This window comes from Symphalangus syndactylus, chromosome 13 (genome assembly GCF_028878055.3).
Source record: "Symphalangus syndactylus isolate Jambi chromosome 13, NHGRI_mSymSyn1-v2.1_pri, whole genome shotgun sequence".
Classification (NCBI taxonomy): Eukaryota; Metazoa; Chordata; class Mammalia; order Primates; family Hylobatidae; genus Symphalangus; species Symphalangus syndactylus.
Window position 1 is genome coordinate 102,332,531 of NC_072435.2, and position 24,677 is coordinate 102,357,207.

Here is a 24,677-nt window from a genome sequence, read left to right on the forward strand (position 1 = left end):
GTGAAAGTCACACAGCTAGAAGGTCGTGGAGCCTGACTTAGAACCAGGGTCTTTGATGCCTGTCTGACCACGCCATGGTGTTTTCCCCCCAGGAGACAGCTTACAGAAACCCACTACATCCTTCCCCATGATGTGGAAGCAGAGGCCTGAGTGATATAAAAACATAAATTTCACAGTGGTTTCTTTTTTGTTATCCCTATTTGATTTCAGGATACAACAGGGGTTTTAAACACAGCAGGAGTAGAGGTTTCCATCACTAATGATGTTTGGCTTAGGGCTAGATTTCATCCCTGAATGTTGGCTGGGGGGTAAGGGAGGTATGTTCTCGGTGTTGAGGGAGAAGGAAAATCAACCTGGGGTTTTAAGGAAAATCAACCTGGGGTTTTAAGTTAACCATAACAAGGCCACAAGAGTGGAAATGGTAAGAATCAAAAAGAAGAGGCTGGACACGGTAGCTCATGCCTATAATCCCAGCATTTTGGGAGGCCAAGGTGGGTGGATCACCTGATGTCACGAATTTGAGACCAGCCTGGCCAACATGGTGAAACCCCATCTCTATTAAAAATATAAAAATTAGCCGGGCATGGTGGCACATGCCTGTAATCTCAGCTACTCAGGAGGCTGAGGCAGGAGAGTCATTTGAACCCAGGAGGCGGAGGTTGCAGTGAGCTAAGATCATGCCACTGCACTCCAGCCTGGGGCAACAGAATGAGACCCTGACTCAAAAAAAAAAAACCCCAGAAAAGATGAAAGAAAGAAAAATGGGATTGGGGGTGAATGGGGGGAAGAAAAGAAAAGAGAGAAAAAAAGAAGAAAAAGGAAAAAAATAGATGAGGTTTTTAAAAAGGTGTCAAACTGATCTGTTCTTGCTATTACTCACACTATTCAATGTGCTTGATGCATTTTAGATACACGGGAAGCTATAACTATGGGAGCTATGGCAACCAGCATCCTCACCCCATGCAGAGCCAGTATCCGGCCCTCCCTCATGACACAGCTATCTCTGGGCCACTCCACTATGCGCCTTACCACAGGAGCTCTGCACAGGTGAGTCAGTGGTCCTGGTTTCTTGGCCAGGCCTTGGTATACTTGGTGCCAAATCTGGTTAACACAGTTCATAAACTGTTATGCATACTGTGTGTGCAGCGTGTGTGTCCCCAAGGAGAGGACGGTCTTTTTATCAGTGTCATTTCTGGCCTCCAATGGCTGGCCCACAGTGGGTGCTCGGCCAGTGTTCATGCTCCATTTGCTCTCACACACCTGGTTGCTAAACAGTTTTTTTTTTTTTTTTTTCATTCTATCCTCTCTTTGACCTCTTCATGCCGAGATCTAATTGGCTGCATGTCTGCTGCCCTTTTTCGGGCAGCTACCCTCACCCTGGACCTTGGGTCTCCTTTTCCATCACCACTCTCCTGGTGCAGACCCTCATGGAGTCTTGTCAGGACTGGTGTCTCAACATCATTCTAACTGGCCTTGGGGTGTCCCGTGTCTGCTCTTGTCATCCAGCCTGCACAGGTAATCTTAAGCGGAAGAATTCTCCTGAAATGGGTCCCTTTTCAAATCACTCTCAAGCCCTACATCTCCTTGGGCTCCTCACTGTCTAATAAGTCAAATCAGCCCTCTGTGGCCTGTGGGGAATAGACAGGCCATTGCACTTGGCTGCATTTGGGAAACCACCGCTGGACACTCTACCTGTCGAACACTTCCCTGTGCATTGGCTCTGATCTGACTGGTTGCCAGTTCCACTCTGCGTCTTAAGTATCTCTGTATGCCCTCTGTGCTTGTCTCAGCTCAGGCCTTTATCATATCCAACTTAGATGAAGACAGAAGCCTTTCTGGTGATCTCTATGCCTCTAAAATGTGCCCCATCTCTGGTCCACCCCCTACACTGCAGCTAGAGGAGTCTTTCGGAAAAAAACCCAACTGACCATGACACTTTCCCTGTCTTTGGCACATGATTGCTTTCCAGGTCAAGTTCAATTCCTTAGTATGTGTCCTAAGACTGGTTACCTTTCTGGCCTACGCACCAACTCCCTCCCTCCCCCCAGCCATGCCAGCCCACATGTGGTTGTCTTGGATGTGCCGAGTTCCTCCATGTCTTTGCAGAAATTGTTCCCTCTGGCTGGGTGTCTCTTCCCCAGTGTCTTCGGCTGGGCATTCATGACAAGCATCTTGCCGTCTTTGTGGCATTCCTGAAAGTACCCCCTTGAGTCCTCCAGGACTTTAATAGGTGCCACTCCCTGGGTTTACTCTCTCAGTAGCATTTCTCACACCCTGTTATCATCACCAACTTTCCTGTCTGACGCGCACGGAGACCCTAAGCTCCCTGAAGGCAAAGATTAAGTCCAGTATCCTCAGGTCACAGCACTTGGCACCTATCAGAAAGAGGAGCTACCTTCTCCTAAACACGTGTGTGTGCCAGGCTCTGTGCTGAGCACTCTCCACATCCCTTAGATAACCCCTGCAGAAGAGGAAGTGAGACTCACAGTAACCTGACTGAGGAGTTGAACCCAGGCGCTGTGACTCCTGTCCAAGCTCTCAGGCACCACCCCCTGCCGCCTCTCAGATGCAGGCATTCACTAAGTGTACACTGAGCAGATGAGTACATGGGAGGTGGCGTCAGCATGAACAATAGTATGGTGGGCCGAGCACGCTCACTCTATTCTGCAGGCACAGGAAGCTAGGGAGTGGTAAGATCAGAGCTATGATTAAGAAAGAGAGCTCTCAGGGCCCCCACAGAATGAACCAAGAAGGGGGACTGGTGGAGTCAGGGGGCTCTGCTCCAAAGCACTTGTTGAAGTTTAGGAATGAGATGGCAGGACTGACGCTAGCGTGGAGGCTGTAATTACATCAGCTGTTAGCACACAGACTTGTCTCTGAGGGAGGGCACCAAGGAGAATGTATCCACAACACATGGGCACTCTGGGCAAACAGGTGTTTGTTTTGATTTCCATCTGCGGTACCAAGGGGAGCCCTGGTTTAATCCTCAGACAAGCTAAGAAGTTGATTCCACTAAATCATCACCTGGGGCATTCATTATAGGTCTCCAACTGCGTCACACAGAGATGCCAGCTCCTTAGGAGCTCTGTCTCTTGGGAGCACTCTGTGCTCCTCACTGTGATCCACTGCATGACTGAGAATGGCTGCAACAGCCTAGATCACTCCGCACGCTCCAAGCATCTCATTCATTCATTCATTTCTCAAATGGCTCCTGGGTAACTACTATGTGCAAGCACTGCACTAGCCACTGGGAGTACAGTGAGAAGGAGACAGAGCACACCTGCTTTGGTAGAGCTTATGTTCCCGTGGGAGACAGCATCATCAAGCCACAGCTCTGGGCATTGTCTTCCCTCCATCTTGACTTCCTCATTCCCCCTCATGAAATGGCAGGAGCTGGTCTTCTGGGGTGATATTTTTAAAGCCATTGCCATAAAAAGAAGCCAAGGTCTCCTCAAGGCCCATGAGGTCCTGCTCTGGAAGCCACAACAGTCCCCAACTGGAACACTGTCATTTAATAGCTAGTCTTAATAGAATGGCCCAAGGACAAGTGAAAGCCCATGGAAGGGCCTTTTTTTTTGAGACGGAGTCTTGCTCTGTCGCCCAGGCTGGAGTGCAGTGGCACGATCTCGGCTCGCTGCAAGCTCCGCCTCCCGGGTTCACGCCATTCTCCTGCCTCAGCCTCTCCGAGTAGCTAGGACTACAGGCGCCCGCCACCACGCCCGGCTAATTTTTTTGTATTTTTAGTAGAGATGAGGTTTCACCGTGGTCTCGATCTCCTGACCTCGTGATCCGCCCGCCTCGGCCTCCCAAAGTGCTGGGATTACAAGCGTGAGCCACCGCGCCCGGCCGGAAGGGCCTTTTTAATCCAGACAAGGTGTGAGAGTCCAAAGGGTCCTAGGCCAGGCTCCTCGCCACCATGCCTTGTGACTCTTAAGACGAGTGCCTCTGACACTACCCTCAACACACACACACTCCACACTTCATGGTTTATGCCTTAGTCTTCATCTGTAAAATGGGGTGGAGAGAAATTAATTATGTCAGTCGCTACCCAGGTTGATGAGTGAGGTCAGTGTTCAAAACATACCTCTCTGGGGGAAGGTACTGTCTAAAGAGAAAGTATCTTTTGTTTTTCATCAACATTTATTGAGAGCACTGTTCTAGGCATATTTAAATATACAGACTCACTTAATTGCCCTAACAACCTTGGGAAGAAGGCATTTTTGGAGACAGGATCTCACTCTGTCACCCAGGCTGGAGTGCAGCTGTGCAATCTTGGCTCACTGCAACCTCTACCTCCTGGGCTCAAGTGATCCTCCCACCTCAGCCTCCCAAGTACCTGGGACTATAGGCACATGCTACCAAGCCCAGCTGATTTTTGTGTTTTTGTAGAGACAGAGTCTCGCCATGTTGACCAGGCATGTCTCAAACTCCTGGGCTCAAGTGATCCTCCTGCCTTGGCCTCCCAAAGTGCTAGGGTTACAGGCGTGAACCACCACACCTAGACTTTTCCCTCAGTTTTTAAAGATAAGTAGACTGCCTCAGAAGGTAATGTGCCCCAGGTCATGCATCCAGTAAGGAACAAAGCAGACTCAAATGCAAATCCTCCAGCTCTCAATCCCAATGCTAAACCAGTGGTACTTAATGGTAAACCAGTGGTACTTAAAACTACTGTTTTGGAGAGTGGAAGGTAAATTCAAGAGATTACTGCTGCTATTCTCAGTAGGTTTTAAGTTGCCAAAGAGAGGCACACACCCCAAGATAACCTTATTTCTTTCCTTTATTGGTTTTTTGGTTTAAGGTTGAGCATAGAGAAAATCCACTGCAGGGCTAATTAGTTTTAGCTTTCCAGAGCAGGGATCAAGCTGTTCCAATTCTGAGTAACTAATATCACACTTCACTACATCAGACTCACCAGGGAAAAGGACAGTCTGAATTGGAAGAAAAATTGTAAGTATACAATATGGTTGGAGAAATGCAATTGGTCATCAGCACAAAAGTAACTGAAAACTACTGCAAATAAATGCCAGCTAGATTTGCCTTAGAGGGCTGATACATCTATGAAGTGCAGTAATTATAGGTTTCCCAGCACTTATATGCTCAAAATAATTTTAAGTCATTTGTTTTCAAAATAGAATATGTGTATGCCCTTGTTTACTTATTTGCACAATACATACTTTCTTCCTGGGTAATACAAAGGTAAACCTCCCAGCCCTGCTTAGATTCTTGTAACTGCTGACTTAGTGAGTCCAGATGAATGAGGTTTCACAGCATAAGGTTTGAATTATTTTGGAAAAACATTGCAAGTGTGCTGCACTTGTTCACATCAAAGTAAGCTGCCTCTTTCTAGGTTCCCCATTCCCAGGCCCAATCAAAAGGAGAAAATAAACCAGACCAAGTACATAGCTACAAAATCTTTCTGAGCCTCATTCAATACATGTTCATAGAACCTCTGCCCTGTCAAGCAGCCATAGTGGAACTGGGGACCTTGAGCTCAAAAGCCATTTGATCACACTTACACTGGAAAGCTGTCCCTTATTTCTCATCTGAAAGGCAGAGGCCCAGCCTTATCAGCTAATCACTGCCTCTCACAGAATCTTCAGCAGTCTGGCCCAAACCAACCCAGGAACATTGAGTGCTACAAAGTTTGCTTAGGGCACTGTACTTTGGGTTGGTGTCTTGGGCCAAAAACAAACAAACAAAAAATCAATCAATGATAGTGTTGTAAGATCTCTGACTGCAGAGCCAGGCTCCCTAGGTTCAAATCCCAGCTTTGCCTCCAATTAGCCCTGTGCCTCAATTTTCTCATCTGAAAAATGAGGATAATTATGGTATCTATTTCACAGGGTTGTAGTGAGGGTCAAGTGAGTTAATAAAGGTCGGAACAGGGCCTGGCTCATAGTTAACACATTTTATTATTATCCTTTGTAACACCAGAGTTATAATATTATATTTAGGGTAATTTTATAATTAAGATCTGTCTCCCTCCCTGTACTAGCTCTGTGAAAGCAAGGACCAAGTCCTTTTTCTCTCCCCATTATATTCCCATGGCCTAGCACCGAGCTTGGCCCTCAGTGAGTGCTCAGTAAATACTTGTCAATGAAATGAACGAATGACTGGATTCTTACTCTGGTACTAAGTTGCTGTGTGACTGCAGTAGATCATTTCCCTTCTCTTGACCTTAATTATTTCATCTGTAAACCCAGAAGTAGAACCAGATGGTCAGTCACTAAGGCTCTTCCTATCATTAATGGACCATGACCCTATGATTCTAAAAAGAACATTAATAACAGCTAACACTTCTTAAAAACTTACTACATAGGAATTCTAAGTGTTTCACATGTAATAACTTAACTAATCCTGACTCTAAAAGCTCAGCAGCAGAGGGATGGTGGCTCACACTTGTGATCCCAACACTTTGGAAGGCTGGGAGCCCAGGAGTTCCAGTGGGAGGACCGTTTGAGCCCAGAAGTTTGAGATCAGCCTGGGCAATGTAGTGAGACCTTATCTCTACAAAAAATTTAAAAATTATCTGGGAGTGGTGGTGCATACCTGTAGTCCCAGCTACTTGGGAGGCTCACGTGGGAGGATCACTTAAGCCTGGGAGGCACAGGTTGGAGTGAGCTGAGATCACCCCACTGCACTCCAGCCTGGGTGACAGGGCAAGACCCTGTCTCAAAAAAAAAAAAAAAAAAAAAAAGCTCAGCAGATGTGGACTGTCTGACAAAGATTTTTTGGGAGCTACATCCTTCTCCAGAAGAGGCTAAGAGGCTAGGGGTGAGCCCTCTGGCAGTACTTTGGTGCAGTGAGAGCCGCCTTTCATAGGAAAACAGTTTGTGCTCCTGACTGGGCCACCTTTCACCCCTTGTTCAAGTAGCAGCTCATTTGGTAAGGGGTCAGGAATAAAGGGCTCTTTCTTCCCTCTCCATGTGTAGGAAAGTCAGCCCTTGGTGTGGAGAGTCATTTCTCAAAATAGATCTTCCTAATATGGTTCCAAAGAGACCAAGAGTCAATCACAGCTGAGATGGGCTTATGCCATAGGCATCTGATGAACGGTGGACTGTGTGTGCAGGCACAAACATGTGCACACAGGCACCTCTCATATACTCCTTTCAAGGGATGGTAAACTGGTGACTTACGTCCTTTTTAAAATCAGTAGCAACAGCATATGATTTGATCCAGAGAATGGTAACTTCCTGTTATGGGCCCTCAACAAAAGGTGCCTTATTCCAGACAGAGATCTCCGGACCCCAGAGTTTGTGCCCAGCATGCTTAAGGACCCTGTATGAAACCGGATGTAAAGTGTGAGAGGTGAGGCGGGTGCCATGGGCCAGCCTCTGCCACTCCCACCAGACTAAATAGAAGCTTCATTGGTCATGTTAATGACCAGGCCAAGGCAGTGAGCACTTCAGCTAACTGGTCTTTCAATGGTCTCTTCACTACAGGGAAAACGAGTCACTGACTCATTTGCAATTAGCTGACCTAATGGAACAGAATTTTCCATGCTGGATTCTGTGGTAACAGAATTTTATTGTCACATTAGAGATATTTTGAGCCAGTCTCGTTTCCAGGCAATTACTCTTTTCAGTCTATGACACAACTTCTGAGCACAGCTGTGTCGAGGGTCCTTGACTAGGCACAAAAGCCACACTCTCTCGGGTTCTGTGGGAAAGAGCCCAAGTCCATTCTGTGACATTTTACCTACATGAGCCAAGGCAAGGGGGACTCTGTCAGAACCAGCAAGCTGAGGCCAGGTGAGAATTCTAAGGCCCCAGAGCTCTGTTGGGGAAGAGGCAGCTTAGTGAAGGAAGAGGAGCAGAGGGATTAAAGTCTAATGGGCTGGCCTCCAAAAAGGGAGTGCTCTCCTCCTCCTGGGTAACTTGGCAGTGGCAGGTCGGCCTCCTTTGGGACGGTCATATCAATGTGGGGAAAGCATGCTCCCCAACTGGGTTTCTATGCCAGCTCTTCCACTAGCCTGCTGTGTGACTTTGGGCAGGATACTTGATCTCATGGGGCCTGGCTTTCTCATCTGTACAACATGGGGTTGGATCACAGGATCCCTAAAATTCTTTCTAGTAGTAACGTCCCAATGTTCATTTGCCAACTATTATTTAGCACCTGCTAGGTGCTAGGCACCATGCCAGATGTTGGGAACATGGTGTTGAACACAGCAAAGCCCCATCAGGAGCATATGAATATAAGCCAAAAGAAAGACCTAGCTAGCTGCCAGGCAGGATGGTAAGGCCCCAGCTTGAGAGGCACAGGCTGGGGTGTTTAGGTTCTTGAGATAGGATTCCAGAAAAGTCTCTCCGAGGAGGTGACATTTAAGCTGAGATCTAAAGAATGACAAAAGGGGAGGCATGGCAGGAGCCAGGGGTAGGGGTGGTAGAGAAGGTTCTAGGTAGAAGGAACAGGTAGGACAGAGTTCCCTGAGATGGGAACCAACTTGGCATGCCATGGGACCAGAAGGGAGGCCTCTGTGCCAGGGAGAGCACCAGGAGGTGAGGTGATACCCAGGAGTTGACCTGAGAGAAGATCAGGTGGGGCAAGCAACCTTTCTGAAAAAGTAAGGATCGTTTTGTAGTAATAGTTCCTAATGTTATCTGTTTAATACACCTGGGATCTTGTTTTTTGGGACAGGGCCCAATCTTACTATAGTCTCACTGGGATTTAGAGAGGTTCCTGTGCTAGAATCCTGCTGTGCAGGCCTGAGGGTCCACCACTGCTGCCACACAAACAGCATCCTGTAGGTTCCCATGATGCAGAGCACAGGGGTATGTGCCAGTGTTTCTGATCTGATTTGGGATTAGGAAAGCCTTGGCGTGCTGTCCATAGTTTCCTTGGAAACAGCCCTTGGTGCCTTCTCCCTTGAGTTCCCAGACACCACCTACACCCTTCTCCCTCTTTCCTAACTGTTCTTTTGGTTGTGAAGTGACTGTACTTTTGCTATGTAAGGCATGCCATCCTATGTAGGGGGGAAAATCCCTCCCTACTCAAATTGGGATCCCTCTTTCTTGACCTCTGAATTGCTGGTTCTCTTTGCATGCTTCAGGCCTAAGCACCTTCCCCAGCTCCCCTTAGGCTCCCACTCACAGAGGAAGAGCAGTTCCCTGTAGCCACCTAGACTCCAGGGAGCAGCCATTGTTGTCATAACCCCTTCTCCCTGCTGTCTAGGCTTCAGCCTGTCTGTCTCCCTCACAGGAGGCAGCCTCCCACCTAATCCCCTGGGCCTCCACTTTCCAACTGTCAGGGAAGACAGATGGGGAGCAGAAGAATTCATACGTTCACACACTCTCTCTCCTCCTCGCTGCTCTGGCCATCCTTGTTGATTGGCTCCTGTCCTTGTTGGTGTAGCCCTCAGCACAGCAAAGAAATCTTTGTGCTGACTCGCCTGCAGACTGGGAGCTCTCAAAGGGAACCCATAGCTCCTCCCCTTCCTCCCCTCTGATCCTACTAACAGGGGCTTATTTGCATAGCTGTCTTGGTAACAGAAAAGAATGTAAAAGAAGCAGCACTTCAGAAGCACTTCTTTTACTCCTAATCCTTTCTAGAACTACTTCCCCTCTTCTTGTAGCTACTAACACCTGTTCCTCTGACCTGCACAAAATCTCCCCTCCCCGCCCCTCTCAATTGGTTTCTCTTGACTCCTTCCTCTACACTCACACCAAGCCCAATTTCTATTGATGTATCTTCCAGGAGTTCAGTGAATGTGAGCCAAAAAGAAAACTGTTCTCTAAGTGATAGGCACTAATAATAACCTCCGAAATTGTTGACTTGCTTCCTCTTCAAAAGTCTGCTTTTAGGCTGAAGTTTATAATTGAATTCAACTGTAAAATGTTATTTTTAATAACATCATTGTATTTTACTTGGCAGTGTTATGCTCTTGGGTTGATGGACTAGGACCTATCACATCTCCATAACTAACGATAAAATCACTACCATCCATCTGTACATCCATATTTATTTATCTGGACATGCAGTTACTAGTGTAAGTGTGTGTGTGTGTGTGTGACAAACACACACTTTGCTGTATTCCTGGTGTGGCTGTTTCTCATTTTGGGTTTGACTTCCCAAGATATTGTAGATTAGGAAAAGAAAGCCAGTATAACCGCATGAGTAAACATCAGCCCAACTCAAGCTATGAAATCTTTTGCATTTCTCCTGTTGACTTCCCTAAGACCAAGATTCAATCTTGTAGAAGTTCAGTGATTCTTCTCCATCAACTCTCATTAATAGCATCTTAAGAAATTTAACTTCAACTATAAACATGACTGATATTGTGTATATGCAACCTCAAGCTAATTTTAACTTTGTGGAATTTCTTTCCCCTCAACAAGTACCCTTTTAATAGCCCCACTTCCCGGATGGAACCTTGTTTGATGAGCAGTACTCCCAGACTGCATCCTACCCCAGTCACTCCCCGCTGGCCAGAGGTGCCCTCAGCCAACACGTGCTACACAAGCCCGTCTGTGCATTCTACGAGGTATGGAAACTCTAGTGACATGTATACACCCCTGACAACGCGCAGGAATTCTGAGTATGAGCACATGCAACACTTTCCTGGCTTTGCTTACATCAACGGAGAGGCCTCTACAGGATGGGCTAAATGACTGCTATCATAGGCATCCATATTTAATATTAATAATAATAATTAATAATAATAATAAACCCAACACCCATCCCCCAGAAGACTTTATCTCTATACCTTGTAACTCATGGGCTATTCCTAAGTGCCCATTTTCCTAATGAACATGAGGATGGGATTCAATGTGGGATGAATAAACTTTAGTTCAGAAACAGGATTTACTAAAAGTCAGTGGGACTGGGTTTCTGTAGCCAAGCCAGACTTTACTGTTTCTGTAGAGCACTATCTCGGGCAGGCCATTCTGTGCCTTTTCCCTCTGTTCCATGACTTTGCTTTGTGTTGGCAACCACTTCTAGTAAGCTACTGATTTTCCTGTTGACAAAATCTCTTTAGACTTGAAGGATGGATACTGGAGACAGAATCTGGTTTGTGTTCTTGGATGGGCACATAATTTACCAAGAGCATTCACCTTGCCATCTGTCTGTCATTGTACTGTACAAGGAACAGCCCTCAGATGTGTTCTGCACATCCCTTCTTCCTGGTGGTACCATCCCTATTTCCTGGAGCACCCGGGCTAAATGGGGAGCTATCTGGAAACTCTAGATTTTCTGTCATACCCACATCTGTCACAGTACCTGCATTGTCTTGGAATGTAAGCACTGTCTTGAGGGAAGGAAGAGGTCTGTATTGCCTTAAGTTGATTGAGGTTTGTAGGAGACTGGTTCTTCTACATACAAGGATTTGTCTTAAGTTTGCACAATGGCTAGTGTCAGCAAAAGGCAGGAAAGCGTTTTGGTTTTTTTTTTAAGTTCTATGAGAATGTGGATTTATGGCATTGAGTATCACACTCAGCTCTGCTGTGTTAACTTTGTGAAACTGGATGGAACAAACTTTAACTTACCAAGCACCAAGTGTGAAAATGACTTTCATGGTTCCTTCATAAAACTATAATAATATCCGACACTTTGATAGAAAAAAATTCAAAGCTGTGCCTTTGAGCCTATACTATACTGTGTATGTGTGGAAATAAAAATGTATTGTACTTTTGGAGAATTTTTTGTAGGCATTTTTCTGTCAGATTTGTAGTAATTTGTGAGGTTTGTTAGAGATTAATATAGGTTTTCTTTCTGTATTATAAAATGCACCAAGCAATTATGGTGGACCTATTACCCTATGGGTAAGAAATAAATGGAAATATGACATCGGATGTTTTAGCAACTGTTTTGTAAATAAAATCTTTGATCACACCACTCAGTGTGATAATTGTGTCTACAGCTAAAATGGAAATAGTTTTATCTGTACAGTTGTGCAAGATATGAATGGTTTCACACTCAAATAAAAAATATTGAAATGACCTGCTTTCTTTTGACTTTTCATTTGACATGACGTGTGTGTGTGTGTGTGTGTGTGTGTGTGTGTATAAACATTCTGAATACTTAGGGTGTAAGTAGGCAGGGCAAAACCAAGTAGTCTTATATGGCTGTGTTTATCCAGTTCCCCATCATCTTGTCATATAATAATAATTAAAATGTGTATAAGCCACATACCCTGTCCTTGAATAATGATTAAGTAAAAATAGTACCTACAGCCTGATAGAGGTTTGTAGGGGACCAGTTCTTCTACACACAGAGATGTGTCCTAAGTTTGCACAGTGGTTAGTGTCACTCAAAGGCAGGAACCTTTCAGCTCTTATAGGGAATATTATTCTTCAATACCAACACCATTAAGAGGTCCCTTGGTACTTGGTTCATTATGCTTTAATGATCACTGGGTGTAAAGATATTTCAAGTGCAGTGTTTTAAATGCTAATAAACTTCTGGAACAGAACAGTAACATTATTGAATACTTAATAAGTATTAACAAATTATTCTCCAGCACTGTTTTTTTATTCTGAGGCTGAGAGGAGTGGGGTATAGAAATAAAATGATGATGTTTTTCTCAAACATTAAGAGTCTAGGATCTATGAGAAGTTCAGAACCACAGATTTCCAGAAATGGGAGTAGTGAGTATATTAACTAAAAGGCATGAGAACTTGACAACTCAATTTGCATTTTGAAAGATTTATATTTAAAGCCAAGTTCTTACTTGCTATTACATAATATATTTATACCTGAACATGATTTTTAAGATTAAAATTATGTACAGACCATCCCCTTATATTTAGCTATATTGTTCTACAAAAAGAAAGCAGATGTTGAATCTCACTTTCTGATGGTCAATTAGTTTGATCTTTTGTCCACAATCCATTATTTGGCTTTCATATAAGGAAAGTAAGGAAAAGGAAGAATGAAATTTCAGATTTAGTCACTGCAAAAAATAAACCTGAGAGTGACCAGACCAGTCTCTCTCTTACAATTCAAAGCTAGAGCTCCCTTAAATAAATGAAAGGGTATAGGAAGTCTGACTTTTGACTTACTAAGCACAAAAAAGTAATCACCAAATCCTTTAGACAGGTAACAGCCGCATAGGACACCCATTTACACGTAACAGCCACAGGCTCATTAACTAAACAAATCTTTAGGCAAAACTAGTCATAATCAACAAGGGCCTGAAACCCAGAGAATAGGTCACTCCAGGAACTTTGCAAGGAAGAAAATGTGTGCCTCCCTTTCTCAGCACAGCCAAGACCTAGGCATCACTAGCACCCCGGAAAAGAAGGCAGCTTCAGATGAAGGAAAAGACCACTGGGCCTTCTCTCCAGAGCATAAGGTGCCTACCTCTTGGGAGCTGAGTAGTATCTATGTTCCCAATTGTTTTAAAACTTTCAACTTCAGAACCAGGAAAGATCTGAATAGGAAAAGGCAACAGCTGCTGTGAGCACATGACTCAAATGCACCTTCTTTCCCTCTGATAGCTCCCAGTCAGTCACCAGAACGGGAAATTCGGGCAAGGTTGGCAGCTGGGAGTGGGGCCAGTCACTTGTCAGGGGAAGAACAGAAGAGTCTTGGCAATAAAGGGACCCTCCCCTCTTAGGACTTTTTCTGAAAAGAACTCTGCCAGCTTGAAACTGGCTGAAGTCATGAAGAGCAGCCAGGATGGCTCACCCACATTGCAGGCCTGTGGTGTCCTCAGATTCCACCCTGCTGTGTCCTTTGTCAGGACTCTAGTACACCCCAGCTCTGGGTAGAAAGAGAATTTGTGGCCCCTCTGAGACTGAAACCCAGGCACAGACCAACCCAAAATGTTTGCCATCGAGTAAGCCCAACCTAAATGGCAGTGGGGGGGGCGGGGGGAAGTTGTGGAAACTGCCATGTGACCTTGAACGGTTCATCTCCCCACTCTGGACCTCAAGCAGGTGTGTTACATGATTATGACATTCCAACTTACAGTCTGCACTGATGGACCAGGGCTGGCAGATCTGGATGAGGAGGATGGATGGGCCGCTTAGGGAAAACAAAAAATGGAGTAGACTGGCAGCTGGGCAGTGATTCAGGGAGGGAGCCACAGGAGAGAAGGCACTGGCTCCACCAGCTGGTGCTATAACACAGAGTGAGGCTCCTGAGTCCAACCCCATCCTCCCTTACACAACTCTGGATAGTAGTGTTTGGCAATTTTCCTCTCTCTTCAAAACTGGCCTTAATATTTGCTTTAAAGTAAAGTCAAAATGTCTGAAGTGAATCTAGAGAAGGAAAGACAGCAAAAACAAACAGCTATTTTGTCCCAACCTCTTGCACTGTTTAAAGGCAGACTTGCAAGATTAGAAAAAATTAAGGCTGGGCATGGTGGCTCACGCCTGTAATCCTAGCATTCTGGGAGGCCGAGGTGGGTAGATCACTTGAGCTTGAGCTCAGGAGTTTGAGACCAGCCTGGGCAACCAGGTGCCTCTACAAAAAATACAACAATTAGCCAGGTGTGGTGGTGCGTGCCTGTAGTCCCAGCTACTTGGGAGGCTGAGGCAGGAGGATGCAGTGAGCTAAGATTGTGCCACTACACTCCAGCCGGGGTGACAGTGATACCATCTCAAAAAAAAAAAAAAAAAAAAAAAAAAAACCACACACACACAAAAAAGAAGAAAAAAGAAAAAAAAAATAAAGAACATAAATTAAATCCTAGGAAGAGGGAAAGCATAAATACCCCCATTATTACAGTGGAAGAGACTTGGGGAAGGGTTGCCATAGGTCTTCTGAAGCCTAGGGGAAAGCTCTCTGAAGTCTAGTGGGAGCAAGAGGCATAGAATTCAGACGTGGGCAAGAGCCTCAAGTATGCAAATCGCCATCACTAGAAGCTTTTTAAAAATTGGCCCATTTGCTGACTTTAAAGTGAGGGAGAACTGAGGTCAAATTCTGGTTTCACCAAAGATGTTGTAGAGGGGGCATTTCTGCTCTAAAGTAGGATTGGATGTCAGTGGCTCTCAACCCTGGCTGCCATTAGAGTTACCTGGTCAACTTTTTAAAAATACTGAGGAGTATAAGCCGGGTGCAGTGACTCACACCTGTAATCCCAGCACTTTGGGAGGCTGAGGTAGGAGGATCACTTGAGGCCAGGAGTTTGAGACCAGCCTGGGCAATATAGTGAGAGCCTATCCCTACAAAAAATTTAAAAATTAGCCAGTTGTGGTGACATGCACCTGCGGTCCTAGCTACTCAGGAGGCTGAAGTGGGAGGAACACTTGAGACCGGGTATTTGGGCTTACAGTGAGCTAGGAATGGGCCACTGCACTTCAGGCTGGGTGACAGAGACCTGTCTCAATAAATTAGTAAAGATAAAAATACTGATGTATAGGTCCCACCCACAATAAATAATGACTTGGAATGTGACCCAGGCATCAGTATTTTTCTAAGCTCCCCAGGTGATTCAATATGCAGTCAAGGTTGAGAAACATGATCCCTTCCACCCTCAAGTTCTAAACTTCAGGGACTACTATTCCCTGAACATGTGGCCCAAGTTTCTCTCTTGCAGCGTTGTTTGTCCAGAGTGGAGAACCATGCTCTGTGCAAGTAGTGGCACTCCACAATAACCTACACCGTGCATAGTTTTCCCTTAGCTGACAAACCTTTCCCTAAACTGAGCTGTTCTGTTCGCCCTTCAGCCACCCCCACCTCCCTACCACTTTGCCGCCTGCCCTTCTAACCTGGAACTTCTCGGCTTCAGTTCCTTGGCAGCCTCCCAAGCTAAGCCAGCTTGGACACAGTGATTGGGGCTTCCTCTTGTTCCAAGGAGGTCAGAACCTTTTGTGCTTCACCAGCCTCCTCCCTGAAGCTCTTCCCCCAATCCCCCTCCTGTGTCTCAACCTCCCCCAACCCTGCCGCCGCCCTCTCACCCCCATATTTTGCTGCTGCTGGTGTAGGTGGGACGGAAGACGTGGGCCACAAGAGATGAAGAAAGAGCTGTTGCTAGGAAAGGAGTGTGGGTGAAGAGAAATGGTGGGCGGGAGAAATAGGACTCCCCAGTTATATGCCTCCCTTTCTCATCATAAATGCTTCAAGAGCTAAAACCAGCTGTTTAAAATCTATTATGAAAAATAATGAGGTCTGACCGTGACAGCAGGGGTAAGAGAATCAGACTCAGAAAGAGCTGAAGTGCTGATATTTGGTATTTATAAGTCTCCTCCTAGAAAAGAAAAGCCTCTCAGTGAAGTTTAAAAGAGTGAATTCTTCAGGAACTATCAAACTGTGCCCCTGTGAGGGACGGTATCCAGAATGTCTTGGCATATGCTATACCTCTCAGAAACAATAAACTGCAAGATGTCTTAAGAACCAAAATATAGTTGAGGCAGAAGGATGATCTTTAAATGAGAAGTCTCCAACATTCTTTCCTCACCTCACACTCAGGGGCACATTTCTGAAATAGATCTGCCTTAATCCACGGAGTCTCCCATTTATTGTAGTCTTCTCTGTACCAGGCACATTAGACTCACCATGTCTGCTTCTCACAAGTTCCCTGCAATACCAGTGGCATAATCACTTCTGTTTACAGATGAAGAAATGGAGACTATGAGCAGCTTAATGCCTTGCTGAAGGTTACAGTTTAAGTGGCAGAGCTGGGATCTGAAAATCACTCCAGGCACAGTGGCTCACACCTACAATCACAGCACTTTGGGAGGCCAAGGTGGAAGGATCACTTGAGGCCAGGAGTTTAAGACCAAGGCAACATAATGAGACTCTGTCTCTCTCTATATATTAATTTTTAAAACACGATAAAAGAAATACTACTCCAGAGCCTGTCTGTGCTTTTTCTACTAAAGCACACTCTTCCTCCTTCCTACTTTTCTTCCCACCTTCCCACCCCTATCCCAACTTCCATTCCCCTCTCTCTCTTTTTTTTTTTTTTTTTTTTTTTTGAGACAGAGTCTCGCTCTGTTGCCCAGGCTGGAGTGCAGTGGCGCGATCTCGGCTCACTGCAAGCTCCGCCTCCCGGGTTCACGCCATTCTCCTGCCTCAGCCTCTCCGAGTAGCTGGGACTACAGGCGCCTGCCACCACGCCCGGCTAGTTTTTTGTATTTTTAGTAGAGACGGGGTTTCACTGTGGTCTCGATCTCCTGACCTCGTGATCCGCCCGCCTCGGCCTCCCAAAGTGCTGGGATTACAAGCGTGAGCCACCGCGCCCGGCCCCATTCCCCTCTCTTAAGCAGTTTTGCAGTTTTAAAAATCAACCTTGACTGTGGTAATAGAACCTACTGGGGTGGAAGAGAGTTTCAGAAGTTCTGGAAAATTTTTGTGCTCACAAACTGCAGGCAGTTTCTAAGCTGGGCAACAGATCTTCCCCTAAACCAGAGGTGGCATTCTGCTCACTGTAAATAAATAGCAGACTACCTTTCCCTCTGTAATTCCCCAACGTACAAACAAACCAGTGCATTATCTATGACTGAGATCTGGTTATTCTATAGAGAAACAGGAATAAAAGAAAATCAATAATAATGAAAAAAAAAATACCAGGTCACAGAGGATTTTTATTACCAGGTCGAAAAAAAAGCTCTGCAGGGGGGCGTGCAATGAGCCAAGCATTCACTGGAATGAAGTCACTGGGGTGGGGGAGGAGGGAGCACGGAGGAGACTGGCTACCTCTTGCTGTTAAGGTCACTACCCTTTGACAGAGGTGGCCTCTGACCTCAACAGCCCTACAATTCTGTTTTGGCTGACCCTGAAACCCATGAAATTCAGATGTAGGCACTGCCCAAAAGTTGAGATAAAGCTGACTAATATGGGAAAAGCTCCCGGTATGTGCCCCCAGCTGAAAGGAGCTGGCAGTTCTTTGGCGGTAGACGCAATTTATTCTGTCCTCCTCCTTTCAGGGAAATGCTAATCCTTCATAGGCAACTCAAGGGGAAGACTAAAATGTGTTGATGATGAATGACAATAATCCTTTGTCCACCGCCACCTCCTCCTAGGGTTGAACCTTAAGAGTTTAATCAAATGTTGGTAAGTAAATTAATGCCTTACTGCAAAAGGAGGTGGTGGGAAGAAAGGTTGTGAGAATATATTTCCTCTGACATGTGAATCTCAATAAACTTAATTGCAAAGGCATTGATATGGGAAGGGGGTACTGAAAGAGTGTTTTAGATTCCTATTTACACACACATACACATAACAGTCACTATCCGAAAACTGTCTTACAGCATGTCAGTGTTAAAATGTTAACTTTGAAGTCTAAAGACCAAAGCAGCACAATGGAATCACTTTGCTGTTGTTAAAAATAACAGCAGCAACAACAAAACTCATGCATTTGTGCATCCATAGGAACAGCAAGATGTTTAGCTCTGAATCTTCACATCTTTCTAAGGAAGGTTGCATTTTTCATTCCAGTTCAGCTAACATTTTAGTGGCTACTCCATGCCAGGTCCGCCTTGCTGGCCACTTTGACAGCCAACTCTTTTAACCCTTCCAACTTACTGCAAAGTAGGTATAATTATGCTCATTACAGTTGAGAAAAATCGGTGCTCAAAGACGGCAAGTGATTTATCCCTGTACACCCAGAGTTAAAATTCAAACTAGAGTCTTTCAGCTTCGGGTTCTCCTGTTAGATACAAAAAATTGGTTGCCAGAAGGGTTTCAAGGAATTTGACAAATGATCGGCTTCTGAGACTCACACAGTGAGTCAGGGCTAAAAACCAGGTTTTCCAATTCTCAGTCCGGGTTCTTTCACCACATTACAGCATTGCCACCCAAAGCGCTGCGTTTTCCCAAGAGGTGTTTGGATGGGATTCCAAGTCAGCGAGATGCAAATAGGTCTGACCCACATTCCTGCTCTTGGGTAAATAAAAACTCCTAAAGGGCAGAGCCCATTTTGTGTGCTTAATCTAAGAGTCCCACTGTGGGTAGTCAATCAATATTAAACAACTAGAGGGACATCTGCCTAGGACTAATGGCATGGACTCAATTTAAGCAATCAGAATACAACGAATATTACTGAGGAACCTCATAAAGGTGCTGAAAGGCTGAATCGAGTAAATTTTTAAGAGGTAGAAAAAAAACCTTTGAAGTCATCTAGTCCAACTCTAATTTTATGAGATGGAGATAAAATAATGTGCACAAAGATCTGAAGACAGTCAGGAGCAGACTCTCCCTTCCTGTCTCCCAATTCTATTTAATTTTATGTCATACAGCATTGTAAGGTAACGTTTTCAGGAATGCAACATGTTGTAAGTCGAAGTTGGACTGGCTGGTTATAGTGTCATCATTGATTATGAAACATCTCTCATATTTAACTTTTCCTTTCCCACTGACCAAACTGACTTCTAAGAAATCGCCATTGCTGGCTTTCAAGTTCAACCAAGTTGGTATCATTTCTCAACAAGAATCTCGTTAATTTTGGCCTCCTGACCTTTTCTCACAGCATTTCCCTGTCTTGGAGCCCTCTATGCTCTCTCCACCGTCCCTCTTTATAGATCACCTCCTTCAAGAAGGCTACTCTGACTACTATCCTTCCCATTAATGTTTATCTTGCTTTGATTTACACAGTACTATGCTCAATTTCTTTTTCCCTATCAGTAAAAAGGATTACTTTATTGTTTGGTTGTTTCTTATATCCTCAAAGGATATAAGAAAATTTTAAAAAATTTTTATGGTATCTAAGACAATGCTGTGCTGCAGTGAGCACTAAATATGTGTTAAAAGATCAAACTATGTTAAGTAACTTTGCTATCAAAGGGAGACTGCATTCTTTTTTTTTTTTTTTTTGAGACAGAGTCTCACTCTGTCACCTTGGCTGGAGAGCAATGGCATGATCTTGGCTCACTGTGACTTCTGCCTTCCGGGTTCAAGAGATTCTCCTGCCTCAACCTCCCAAGTAGCTGGGATTACAGGCACGCACCACCATGCCCAGCTAATTTTTGTATTTTTAGTGGAGATGGGGATTCACCATGTTGGCCAGGCTGGTCTCAAACTCCTGATTTCAAGAGATCCGCCTGCCTTGGCCTCCTGAAGTGCTCGGATTACAGGCATGAGCCATTGCACCCGGCTGAGACTGCATTCTTGGTAAAAAATGAAATAAAAATAACTTTCTTTTTTTTTTTTTGAGATGGAGTTTCACTCTTGTTGCCCAGGCTGGAGTGCAATGGCACGATCGCGGCTCACTGCAACCTCTGCCTCCTGGGTTCAAGCGATTCTCCTGCCTCAGCCTCCCGAGTAGCTGGGATTATAGGCATGCACCACCAAACCCGGCTAATTTTGTATTTTTTTTTAGTAGAGATGGGTTTTCTCCATGTTGGTCAGGTTGGTCTCGAACTCCTGACCTCAGGTGATCCACCCGCCTTGGACTTCCAAAGTGCTGGGATTACAGGCATGAGCCACCACGCTCAGCCAAAAACATAACTTTCATATTGTCAGGTTATTTCTCAAAGACTAATGAGTTACATGCACATGAGTTTGGGGGTCTATCAAAAAACCAGTTCAGTGGTAGATACTCTATCAAAATTTTGATCCAGTGGTTCTCAATACTAGCTGCTTATTCAACTGAGAAGCTTTTAAAACTACCAGTATCCAGATTTCACCACAGATCAACTGAATCAGAATCTTTGAAGTTATGCCCAAGGAATGATTTGCACATATCATATTGATATTTGATTTGCACATATTGATTTTCACATCCCCACTCTTCATAACAGGTTTTTCTAAAGAATTAGCATATTTAAAGGTGGTTGTTTTTCCAAGAATCACAAAATTTTAGAACTGAAAAATTTAGAACTGAAATAATATCCGGATCAATCCCTTAGTTTAACAGCTAAGGACACTGTGGGACAATCCAGCTATTATTTCAGTTCTAAATTTCTAAGCCTCAAGAAAGGCTGAGTGAGTGGCCTCACATAGTGAGGTGGTGGTTGCTGAGTGACAAGTCATATCTTGAATTAGTGGGATTCTCTGAACTCCAGTTCTGGAGCTGTAGCCAACAGACCAAACTGCCAAGGCTTTAAATTTCTGCTTTCTCCTAAAGAAAATGTATTCAAAGTATTACAACAGTTGAATTTTAAAAGCTGTTAGCACCAGGTATTCATTAAAGACCTTCAGTTTGGCACATTCCAACTAACCCATTGTCATGGCAAGAGGAAATGCCACAGCAGGATATATCAAAGTCCAAAATAAATGACTAGTATCTATTTGCAGGCTTTTTCATTGGCCCTAACCTGAAAGCCCATAATATTTTATGTTATCAGAGCCCAGGGTGCTTCTAGCCCTTAACTATACCACTTATTAGCAAACTTCTTTGCTTATGAGCCAGCTAATCAATACCCTGAACTTCCCTTTTCTCTGTAAAAAAGAAAATAGTGCCTCTTATTGACCTTGTGATTTCAGCTATAGTAAGGATTAAATCAAATAATCTACGTGGAGATATTTTAAGAATTTAAAAGCTCTATCCATAGATATATATAGGATTACTATATTACTGTTTCTAAGAGCAAGGACTTGTGAAAAAATATTTGTTGCTTTGATTACCAAGGCTCTAAATCTTAATTCCTTGCTATTATGCCACTCAAGCATCACCAGGAAGTGAAGTCAGAACAGGACTAGTCTCTAGTCCCTGAAAGTATCCCATAACTAATATTCAAGGAGGTAAAGTGATGTAGTGACCTAGGACTCAGCTAGTCTAGGCTCCATTCCCAGAGTCTGCTATTGACCTTGGACAAGCCACTTAATTTTTCTGGAACCAGAGTCTCGTCAGTGGTCAAAAGATGACTTGAATTAGAGTCAAAGATCCCTTTGAGTTATAAAATCAGAACACGAACATTTAATTAAAATTACTAAAGGACAACTTCCCAAGTCATTAATTCATCTGGTTTTACATTTTTAAAATCTCTTTTTAGAAGTACAGAGTTGGAGCCTAAAAACATAGCCTATTTCTGGCAAACAGACATTTCAAAGACATGTGTCTGAAATGTCAGAGACCTTCTAAAAGAATTCTAAAGAGAAACATCTCCACGGAAATAAGATACTTTGTGCTCGTTTAATATCCTCTCTGGGAGACCCCTGCTCCAAAAATAAATATATGGATACCCCCAAAGCACTTAATTCTGTACTGGACACAGAGTAGGCACCCAAATACTTTGTTAACAGCTCTCAGTTTTTGTCCCAGTTCTTGTTACTTAACTCATCTGACCCTGTTTTCTTATCTATAAAGTGGGAACAATACCTTCCCCAATGATCCATTGAGATTAGAAGTATTAAAAAGTTCTGTAAACTGTTAAAAACAATTGCAAGATGTTACTATTAGCTTAGAAATTTAGCTAACTATTCCATGACCTTACTAAAATGTGCTTTTTGGAGAGATGGATTAAAATCTTTCTGACTTAATTTATTACAGAGCACCTACCCCAATGCCTGACTCAACAGATACGCTCAATAAATGTTTGCTGCATGGAAAGTATAATATACAGAAAGACCAAAAGCTCCATAAAATCAGGTCCCATGTTCGTTCTTATTTCCAAATTCCCAGTATCTAGCAGAATATCTAGCACAGCATAGAAGAAATTCAATCATTAGATGAATAAACTTTTGCCCCCTCCAGTTCCTCTTCAGCACAGCTCAAGAGGGAGAGACTGGTAGGGATGATTATGGGTAAAGGCTGCTTGGAATGGAAAACTTGAAATTACTTGGAGAATTCATCCACTCTCTATCAAAAAAAAGCTTGGGATAGCAGAAAGAGCACAGGCTCTGAGTTCAAATTCAGTTTCCAAAAATCTGCAATTTTGATAAATTAACCAACTAATCTCTCCAAGACTCAGTTTCCTCATCTTAAAATGAGAATAACTCATATGGGTGCTCACTAGAATGGAAGCTCCACGAAGGCAGGGACTTTACTTTGGGCCCGCTGTATCCACACTGCATTTAACAGCGCCTGGGCACAGCACAGGCTCTCAAATATTTGTTGAATGAATGTGTATGAAATTGATTGAGCTAACACAGGTGAAGTATTAACAGAGTGCCTGACACGTAATTACTACTGGGGCAATGGGAACCTTTGTCATCACCACCACCGCTACTGTATCGGTATTATTACAGTTCCTGGTGGTTGTAGAGCCGCCGCTTCGGGGGGAAAGGCCTGGTTTCAAACCTCGACTTTCCCATGCTCTGGCCGTGTGACTTAGGATAAATTAAACTATTCGGGTTCCTTTCCATTTCCACAAAAATTTGTGTTGGGAGAATTAGAGGATATAGGGAAATTACCTAAGAGAGTCTAGAGCCCCGGTGGCACGAGATGCATGCTAAAGATTAGTACTAAGGCAGAAAATCGCCGAGTCCTCTTTCATCCAGGTAACTGCCTTCGATTATTTCCCACATTACTGTAGCTGAGTACATAACAAGAACGCAAACAAGGGTGGAAGGAATTCCCGAGACCGAAACCGCTAAATGAGAAAAGGGAATTAAACCGGTGCCTGACAGTTCCCACCAAGGGATGGCAGTTTCCGCGACCGTCAGCCAGTCCAGCCAGCCCAGCCAGCCGAGACTGGAGCAGGACAGTCAGCAGCATAAGGAACAAAACCGAAGCAGAGGCTTAGACCCTCCCTCTAACGGTCTCCCCGCCGCTGGCCTCAGGCGGCCGCCAGACTCCAGTTTCCGGCCCTCGCGGTACCACAGTTCCCAGCATGCCCTTGAAGGGAAGTCTTTCCGGCTGGATGACTACTAATCCCAGCATGCCATTCGGCACTCCAGTAAATTAGATGGAAGAGCGGGATAACCCCATTGCATGCAGGGAATTGCAGTCCATTTAGCGGCTGGTTCATAGATGGGCGGGGAAGAGCCGGGTTGCTCTCGTCCTTTAAGAATGATTCATAGAGGAGGGTCAGGAAAGAAGAACGGTTCAGTCTGTGAAAGCCCCCTTAAGAGACTGGACACTTCGCCGAGGGAGGGAGAGGCAGGAGAGCAAGCAGGGCCTTGGGCCTGACTCCGCCTCGGTCCGCTAGCCAGGCCTCCATCGAGTCCTGGGCCTTGTCGGGGGCAGCCGTGAGGCGCCGGTTGCTGGGGGAGCGGTGACGTCGTGGGGTGAAAGTTGAGGGGCGGTGACGTCGGGCCGGCCCGGGCGGAGGCTGGCGGGTTGGAGGCAGGAGGGAGGGAGGGAAGGAGGGAAGGAAGGAAGCTGGGAAGGAGCGAGCGGGGGCGCGAGGCGTTTACCTGGAGGCAGCGGCTTGGGCGCGCAGAGCGGCCGCGGCTCCCCCGCACCTGCGGCCATGGATGAGGAGCGCGCCCTCTACATCGTCCGGGCTGGCGAAGCGGGGGCTATCGAGCGGGTCCTGAGGGATTACAGCGACAAGGTAAAGAGTCCTGGCCCCGGGCGTGCGCTATCGCACCGCCGGGCCGCCCTCCGTGCTTGCACATCGCATCTTTCCCCACCCCCCTCATTCCGGGGATGCGCATTGCTCTCCCCCGAAAACGTTTCCGGCTTGGGCATGCGTGTTTGTGCCCCCAGCCTTTTCCATCCATGCATCCTGCATCCCACTACCTCCACTCTAGCGCCCACTCCTCTGATTCCTGGCCCAGCAGCTTGACCTCCGGTCCTCCTCTCAAGCGTGCAGGTCACACCCCCGGAATCCGTAGATGTGCATCTGTGCCCCGTGCCCCACTCCTGGACGCATAAATGCATGCGAGGCTTCCTCACCTGTATAGCATAAAAATACGTGCTTCCCTGCATAAACACGGCCCTTGACATGCATCAAACGTATCAGCAA

General features: G+C 45.2%; 2 protein-coding genes and 1 long non-coding RNA gene across 23 annotated transcripts in view; 2 read left to right on the top strand and 1 right to left on the bottom strand.

Moving 5' to 3' along the window:
* The window catches only part of RFX4 (regulatory factor X4), a 177,139-nt gene extending 165,203 nt beyond the window's left edge, over positions 1-11,936 (top strand). For all 10 annotated transcript variants that reach the window (XM_055238362.1, XM_055238361.1, XM_055238364.1 and 7 more), the window contains 2 exons: positions 909-1,047; positions 10,335-11,936. In XM_055238362.1, the coding sequence (XP_055094337.1) occupies positions 909-1,047; positions 10,335-10,607 (412 nt within the window). In that variant the 3' untranslated portion in view covers positions 10,608-11,936. The remainder of the gene's footprint in view (positions 1-908; positions 1,048-10,334) is intronic.
* The window catches only part of LOC134732211 (uncharacterized), a 36,194-nt gene extending 11,984 nt beyond the window's left edge, over positions 1-24,210 (bottom strand). Inside the window, exon 1 of the long non-coding RNA XR_010115159.1 lies at positions 24,124-24,210. This is a non-coding gene — a long non-coding RNA (uncharacterized lncRNA). The remainder of the gene's footprint in view (positions 1-24,123) is intronic.
* Positions 23,701-24,677, top strand: part of RIC8B (RIC8 guanine nucleotide exchange factor B) — a 116,506-nt gene continuing 115,529 nt past the window's right edge. For 8 of the 12 annotated variants that reach the window (XR_010115153.1, XR_010115152.1, XR_010115151.1 and 5 more), the window contains exon 1: positions 24,130-24,263. Coding sequence is in view for 7 of the 12 variants with exons in the window: in XM_063615212.1 (XP_063471282.1) it covers positions 24,180-24,263 (84 nt within the window). In the remaining 5 variants the exon portion in view is untranslated. Of the gene's footprint in view, positions 24,264-24,677 lie in introns of all 12 variants that reach the window. The other 4 variants (XM_055238376.2, XM_055238371.2, XM_055238373.2 and 1 more) reach the window with 4 other exon arrangements.